The 8,852-nt window shown below is 31.0% G+C and overlaps 1 protein-coding gene across 1 annotated transcript; it reads right to left on the bottom strand.

The window, feature by feature from the left end:
• Positions 1-4,394: 4,394 nt before the first annotated feature.
• On the bottom strand, positions 4,395-8,573 carry LOC123658356 (toll-like receptor 7). Its single transcript, XM_045593787.1, has one exon. It carries the CDS (start codon positions 8,571-8,573, stop codon positions 4,683-4,685), a length of 3,891 nt encoding a protein of 1,296 aa, XP_045449743.1. The 3' UTR covers positions 4,395-4,682.
• Positions 8,574-8,852: the final 279 nt, after the last annotated feature.

Consider the following 8,852-nt stretch of genomic DNA (forward strand, 5'->3'; position numbering starts at 1 on the left):
TAATTTTTTTTTATACCTCGCGTAAGATAGGACTCGTATCAATGAACTACGATATTTTTTATTTATTTTAACGGAAATACGCAATTTGATTCTTTAATTTATTTTATTTACTAATGTAATAAAACATCAAATAATAAAAAAAATTAAATGATTAATTAAAATGTTACACACTTATTATATTATTAATAATTTTCTATTAATTATAAATATGTATTCGAATGCATGATGTAATAAAAGCATAAATTACCTGCAATAATTTTACAATCATAAACTCGGATGGATGTTTATGTTGGCATGTTGGCACTGGCGTTGGTTATACAAAACAAACATTTGAAATTGTTCTGTCGCGGAATATTAATGACCGGCAAAATAAACCTATTTTATTACCAAACGCCATTTTAATTCATGGTTATTACCATACAACCTGTATTGGTGCGAACGAGTAAATCCTTTTGAAGTGTTTACAAATATTTCTAATTTTGCTATTGGTTAGCTTAAGCTAACCTTTTGTGTTACTTTGTTTAGAAATAGCCAATTCACTGTACAAATGATTATTATTTTAAATACAAAATGTGTGGTTGCATTGATATGGACAAAATTATATCAATAATACCATTATATAGAAACACAAGAAAATTCGTAATGTCGTATGTACATTTATACTTTTAGGAGCCTTAGGGCCTGAGTTAGTAGCCTAAACTTACTTTTGGTTTCGCTCGTTGATATTTAAACTCGAAGAATTGACCTGATACATTATTAAATGTTACTATAAAACAGAAAAAAAAACATAGCCGAAATTTATCTGTTAAACCGCTATAGAACCCAAACTAATGTTATTTTTATTTACTATAGGTACTGACATGACAAAACTGTACATATAATAAATGTGTTTGGTTGCTCGAACGTACTAATCGTCTCCCGTTTACGTGCTTCAAAAAACATTTATTAAGGTAAGTCGTAGGCCATAAAACATCATGCTGTGAATCATAGAAATTGAGCAGTTGATATAAATGTCGATGATATTACAGTTACGTGGACCGATTGGTAAGCATAACTATATCTAAAAATAGATCAAGGCAGAGAGAAAGCAAACTTGAAAATTCGTAACATTTTCGAGGCGTTTTATTGTATTTATAAATAAATAAATACCTACACAATACACACACGGTCGTCTGTTCCTAAAGTAAGCAATACTTAATGTTTGTGTTATAGGTAACAGCCGACTGGTATAGCTACATATATATTTTTTTTTTCGATAAACATACTTATAAATAATACATATATAAATATTTTTTGGCTAATTGTTTTGATAATTTAATATCTAGTCTTTTCTCCTAGAGAATAGTTATTAATATTAACCTCGATGATTATGTAGTAACTGTATTAATTACTCTTAGTTACGCACAAGTTCTGAACATATTATTATTAAATACTGACTGCACCCTGAGCGCGATGCTACTCTTTTTTTATTACACTTTTTTTTTTGGACTCATGCACAACACTTTGCTGAATATCATGACATGATCAAATGCAAAATTTGCGATTCTATAAAGGACATACAGAGAAACAATCATTATTATATATATATAAAAGAAGATATTTGACATAGAATTTATTCCGAAAATGCTACATTTTTATATAGATAAAACGTTTATTTGTTTTAAGATTTGAACGAATAACTTCAGGTATTGTAGGCAACGTATCATAATCTCATTAAAAAACAAAACACATAGGTACTACGTTGTGGTAATATTTCTTTAGATTTTACTGATATCATTTACCCTATTTGGCCCCAAGCTTATGTTAATATAATATGTATGTTTGCAAACGAAAAAACCGACTTCAGTTACATTGATAAGTAATACACCGTAGGTAGACGAAAAAATAGTCAATTGAATACGCATTGTTAGAGATAATTTAAAAAGTACTCGTCAAATATAAATTAAATTTAAATGGGACCAAATGACATACATAGTCTTTCGAATAAAAAAGTTCTGACTTATCATATTATATAAATAATAATAATATTAATAATGCAGTCGATTTGAGAATCTTATCCTTTTTTTTAAGTTAGTTAATAATAAGCGGTAGCATATTTATTTAAATTGAAAAGTTAGGCACTCTGCGTATTATGTTAAAAAAGTACAAAGCACAATATGTTAGTTGGCCACTTAAGTTTTAAGTTGCAGTCATAACAAGCTCCTTTCTAACGCTCGTTGGTTTTCTAGCACTTGTGTTCTATATTTTTTCCGTAATTTATTTTTGTATTTAAGTACAACTTTTCATTTAGTACGTAGTTATTTTTAAAACTAGTTGTACTTTAGTATTGATATAAAAATACAAAAAATAATCTTTTAAAAGCAGTAAAACATCAATGTATGTATTTAAATATTACGAAAGTATTGACTTAAACCATTAAAAAAAATTTGACTTGTTGAATACTATTCTATGTACATACCTACGCGCTGTTTTTTTTAATTCTGGATTTAAAAAATATAACGATCTATACAAAATGTAATATGAAAATTCAATGACATTATTTAATGTAGTTTTAATTTAAATGCTAGTCGTCTTACGTAATAATTATCTTCCTGTTACATAAGTAATCACGTCGCATAACACGGAAAGCTTAGTCGTTATTTCGAATAGCAAATAACGGTAGATTACTACATGTGTCAACTAATAACATACAATCCAATTGTACAGCACGGTCATAACTCTTAACATGACACTGTTGTCACTCGTATGACGCGCATAAAATATAAGTCATCTTTTCTGTCTGTTGATAAAAAGCTAACTATGATTTTGTGATAATTTCTAAGCTGTTTTGAGTTTTATTTGCTATAAACAAATATTAACAATAATTCAGTTTCATTTCAAAGACAAAACTCTTATAAATTGAATTTTGTTCATATGTATAACATGACAATTTAAGTAGAATGTTTTAGGATTGCATTTTCTCCAATTTTTTTTTTTTTTTTTAATAAGAATACAATGCACTTATATTTAATATTTCAAACTTTAAAAAAATGTAGTGTTATAATTATTTTAATAATGATTTTAAATAAAAACTTTTTTTTTAAAATACCTTCTAATAAAATAGGAAAAACAATTTTATACTTTTGATATTATATATAAGATATTGTAAAATAAAATTTAACTTTAATTACTTTTTGAGAAAAATTCAACGAGTAAAGTCAAATACTATTCGTTGTTCTTTGTTAGTATTCAAGCACGAAGTACGTATAAAGCCGACCGGCTAGCTAACTCCAATCACGTGCTGCGGCGGATACGGCGTCCGGTTTACGTACACAAGAAAAAAAAAAACATATTGAGTGTAATAATTTAGTTGTATCGATGTTCCCAGTTTTATATGAATTATTAGTTATTTTATTTTTTTAAATTGTGGAATTTTGTGAATTTATGCTACATTACTTATCCCAAAACTGTGCATTTTTATTTATCTTAAAAATGTTACGAATAATATTGTAACTAAGAACATAGTATGTGAATGGGAAAACGAATCGATTTTTTTTTTAATTCTAGATTGTTATACAAATTCGTTTAGTTTGATGTGATGAATAAAAGCACTAATACACACTAATTAAATTAAACACTAAAGAAATAACTGTAAACACTGTATACTAAGGACTACTACTAGAAATAGCTCTGAAACTATAAAGTTGAAACTGTGCGTTTATGCTTCAAAATATATTTTTAATAATCGTGTGAGTAAATAAAGCAATTGTAACGGTAATTATTTTAAAATCCTTGGAATTATAGATGTTCTTAATTTTTTAATTACTTTACGATCCAATCAATTTATTTGATTGGAAAATAATTAGATAACTCTAATTTATTATTCGAGACAATTATTTAATAATTTACGGTTACAAGTAAAATAATGGATAGTAAAAACTTGTTATTAAAAATAGATTGCATAATATTTTTATTAAGGCTTTGAAATGTGAAATTAATATCATAATAAAGTTTTGTTATAATAGCTATATTTTTATGTTAAAATATACGATTGAGAATTTTTCAAATGTAAGTATTTATAATATGGATACTGGTACAATGATTAAATTACATTTCCCTTTCTATTTTGAATTTATTGAATTTGCAGCTTGGATGTTTTTAAAAGCCTTATTAAAATTACAAATAAAAAGATAATTAGTCAGTTAACTTTAGTTGACTTCTAAGTCAATTTATTTTTTTATAATGAAACTGATGTGTGTATTATCTTTGATTGATTTTAAAAATTATTATAGTAATAATTACTTATAATGCTTACTTACTTCATAAAACAATTTACTGCGCTATTTATTTAATAAGTGTTTTTTTTCTTAGTCATTTTACTTATTTATATAAAGGAAGTATCAGTAAAAAACATATTAAAAATCTTCATCATTTTATTTTTGATAGTGTATAAATAACGCCATATTAATGATATTTATATAGTACGATCACTTGTTTTTCGCTATTTACAATAATTATTTGCTACAGCAGTCTTTAAAATTTTAATTCGAAACCTATACACAGGATAACAAACAGGCAATAGTAAGTTCACTTACATAAATTTTGGTATAGCACTTATTACTAATAATTACAATATTTACAGCATACTAAAACTAAAATCTACAAAGTATATACAATGTGACTGGAAGTGGGCTAGGGCCCGTCTAGACTAGGTAAGCTTGCACGGCGTTGCCCGTGTCAACGAGAGCTGGTGGAGGTGGCCATTGTCGTAATTCTCGTCGTCTGCCTGGTGCCATACCTTGTTCTAAGGAGGAGTAGTCAGAATCTATTGACGAATAAATATGATCTGATATTGGTCTCCCATCTGGACCGTAAGCGACTCCTTGAGTTTGTCTTATAGCCGATGGAGACTGCCGCACTTCTGTGTTATAATCGGGAGGTGCACTGGCACTCTGTGCAGTGCTACCCAACACTGGCGATTTATCAGGGTAATTTAAAGTCCGATTTCCCCCATTAGGTACAGAAGAATCTAACGTATATGTATTTATATTCTTCCGATAGTTGTGAGATCGTGTCTTGTGACTCGAATGCGATGTTTCCGGCATCATATACCTGAGTCGTTCCCAAAACCTTTTTTCACCCCACCTTAATCGTGAGCTTGTTTTCAAATATGGACGTAAATCTGGATCACACAAAGCGTCTCTTACAACGGAGAATTCTTCTATTAAGACTAATTTATAAACACATCCTTTCAATGCTTCGTGTAATCCTTGTCGGAATTCATATCGTGACCATTCTGTTTGCATAAAATTTCTCGTAAGCACCAGTATTATTCTTTTTGATGCCTCAGCGGCCTCGACGACTGGAGGAGCACATTGCATGTACTGTGCCCCGTGGTGTGGTATGTCTCTATAGTGAAGACAGAGATGATATGAAGGATTACCGTTTTCTAATTCCGTAGCTAGAGACTGTATTACGAAATCTTCATCTTTAGGGCTGTAGCAAACATATGCGTCATATAATTTTTCACTTTCTTCAAAAGCACCCGAGAATGAAAAAACTCGAACGCCACAGTTTGTATAAAGCCATACACGCAACGAGTCTCTAAACAGAAATAGTAGTACAAGAACCAATAAAATTAGCATAAGGCCGGTAAGAGTCGAGACCATCATGGGAACGTAGTTCGACACTAACATGTTTCCGATGACTGAATTATCAGCATAATAATCACTGCAGGCTGTTCCATTTAAATTAAGTTCTTTTTTCTGTGGTGGCTTCGCGTCACCATTCCAACACCATACGTCCGTTATATCAATAATTTTTTGTGCATTCTCAGCTAAATACGAAGTCAACTCTTGCAGGTAACGACATTTACATGACCATAAATTATTTCCGAGGGAAACAGATTTTAAATTAGGATTATTGTTAAAACTCCATATGCCAAAATCAACTAATCTATTTCCATCCAGACGTAGAATCTCCAAAGATTTAAGTGATAAAAATGATATGTTTGCGATATGGCTGATTAGATTATTTTGTAAAAATAATTCCTTTAAACTAGTTAATTGATGAAATTCGAATCCCTTTAATTCTTTTAATTTATTGTTACCTAAATGAAGTATCTGAAGAGAATTAAGGCCTGCAAATGTTCTATTTTGAATAGTATCTACATTACTATTATTCACATAAAGTGATCGCATCTTTTGTCGTCCAATGAAAACGTGGTCTTGGAGCTCTCTTATATTGTTTCCATCTAAAAATACTTCGGTCGCATCCATGGGTATCTTGTGTGGTATTTCCACGGAAGATTGTCCGGAACAATCAACAACATTAGTGTTCCATAACGGATCGTGGTAGCAGGTGCAATTTTGAGGACAGGTCATTTCACAGTCACACGCGTCATAATCGCAGCAATGACAGATAGCAAAACAATGAGTCTCATACTCACACAAAAAGTCCGACGTCTTAAGGTTAGTTAAGGGTACATGTGTTCCACTACGAGTATTAGTCATTTTACACAAAACATTTTCTAAATCCATCACACGCGGGTACTGTCTCATAGCAGTCATATTGTTTACTATAGGTAACCACTCCATTGTACAGTCACACTGAAAAGGATTACCACCGATGTAAAACTCAGGTAAAGTTTTATTTGAGGGCACAGTCGCCAAACGCAAACTATTTAATTCCATATGTACTAGCTCATTTGCGTACATATCCACTCGCGTTAAATTTTTCTTATCGAAAAACGTATTCACATGAATATTATTTAAAAAGTTATTATTTATAAACAACAGTTCTACACTATTAGGTATGGCCATAGACGATATTTCCGCTATCCTATTATGGCTAACATCCAATGTCTTTATATGAATTTCGTCTTGTAACTTGTAATAATTACCTAAGTGTTCAATGAAATTACCGTGCACATCCAACCACTTTAAATTACTAGGCACAAACGCATAATCAAACCACACTAGATGATTCTCCGATAGATTAAGCCACAAAAGACTTGCTAACGTTGAAAAGACTCCGTTGATGTCCGACAAGAAGTTTCCATCTAGTCTTATTGCTTCCAATTGCGTATTTCTAGTAAAGGTTCCTCGCTCTATGGATTGAATTTTATTCTTTGCTATATTCAAAACTTGCAAGTTCGGCAAGTCCCAAAACATTCCAACACTTAAATTGCCGATTTGATTGTCGATTAATCTTAATCCAGTTAATTGATTAAGATTTTTAAACGAACCATTTCTGAAGTCGGATATTTGATTTTCTCCTAAATCTAGAGTTTTTAGAAGCGGAAGCTCCCATAATGCATTAGGAACTTCTAATAATTGATTAGAACTCAAATCCAATTCCTTAAGATCTGAACAATTTTTAAATGCTTTTCTGTCAATATTTACAAGTAAATTATTATTAAGAGTTAATTTACTTAGAACATATAATCCATTAAATAAATTTTCATCTATCGTATGTAATCTATTCTCAGCTAAGTTGAGCGTATGAAGATTATACAAAGGCAAGAAGGCATTTTCTTCTATATATCCAATGGAGTTATTTTTCAAATTTAATATTTGTAATACAAATAAATCTTTAAAAGTCTTTCCATCGATTCTTGTTAATGCATTGTTCGATAAATTTAACACAATTAACCTCACTAATCCAAGAAAGGTTCCGTGATCAACATGATTACTAGTAAGTTGATTACTCGATAAGTCCAATACAATCAGCTGTTCCAGGCGATGAAAAATACCTCTAGCGAGTTCAAACAGAGAATTATCGTTTAAATAAACTTCTCTTAACTCTCTAGAATAAGAAAATAGGCCTTCTGGTAATGTATGTAAGCGATTGTGTGATATGTTAAGAACCCTCAATGAAACAAGGCCGTTAAAAGCTTCACTTGATATGTCAGTAATATTATTGTGTTGTAAGTATAAATGTTGCAGACTTCTTAATTTTAATAGTTCGGAGTCCTCTGCCAATGTTTTAATTTCATTATGACTCAAATCAAGAGTATGAAGGCTTGAACCACATCCAGGCCCAAATCCAATCTGACCGACGGTTCTTATTCTATTGTGAGTTAAATTTAATGTATTTAAGTTTTCTAGAGAGCAAAATACTCCGGAAGGAACGAACTTGATGTTATTTTGGGCGAGATCTAAAGACTGCAGTTCCAATAATCCATTGAAAGACTTCAAAGTCAAATCTAAATTCTTGGTAGGGCTCCACTCAGAGTTCTTTGAACGAAGTTTTAGTCGCTTTAATTTATTTAGATTTTGAAAAGTATTATCAGGAATATTAAGTAGTTTACAATTACTTATACTAAGATCTGTAAGACTCACGACGGGGCTGAAATAATGCGCCCGAAGTGAACTTTCGAATAACAAAAGGTGATTGCATTCGATTGATAAGCGACTCGTCTCCGAGTGTACTGATGATATGCTGCTGCCATCCCCATCCAATGTGCGAATTTTGCAGATAACGCTACTTTCAAAGTCTCTGTCAGTTACTCGCAAACATTTATCCGACCCATTGGGTAACACTGTCCATCCGACATGTAGGAGCGCATAGAACACAGCCGTTATAGCAAACATTATCACAGATTATTTCATTTCACTATAGAACGTCTCATAAACACTCCCCGTGGGTCGATATCACCATTTCCGAAACAAAGTACCAAGTACAGTTTAGTGTTAAAGAAAAACTTGCAAGCATTTCACTTCACAAATGTCCACACGAATCACACAAAAAGTTCTTGTTAAAAGCTGTTTAAGTTAGATATGGACCACATATATGACTTGATAGTTTGACAGTTTTCTGTTATTTAGAATTTATTGCGTGTTTGCGAGAAAGGCGCGAGTATTGACACGTCC

This window comes from Melitaea cinxia, chromosome 12 (assembly GCF_905220565.1).
Source record: "Melitaea cinxia chromosome 12, ilMelCinx1.1, whole genome shotgun sequence".
Classification (NCBI taxonomy): domain Eukaryota; kingdom Metazoa; phylum Arthropoda; class Insecta; order Lepidoptera; family Nymphalidae; genus Melitaea; species Melitaea cinxia.

Bases quoted from the DNA above. Each gene is read 5' to 3' on its own strand.
- LOC123658356 (XM_045593787.1), bottom strand. From the start codon at position 8,573: ATGTTTGCTATAACGGCTGTGTTCTATGCGCTCCTACATGTCGGATGG.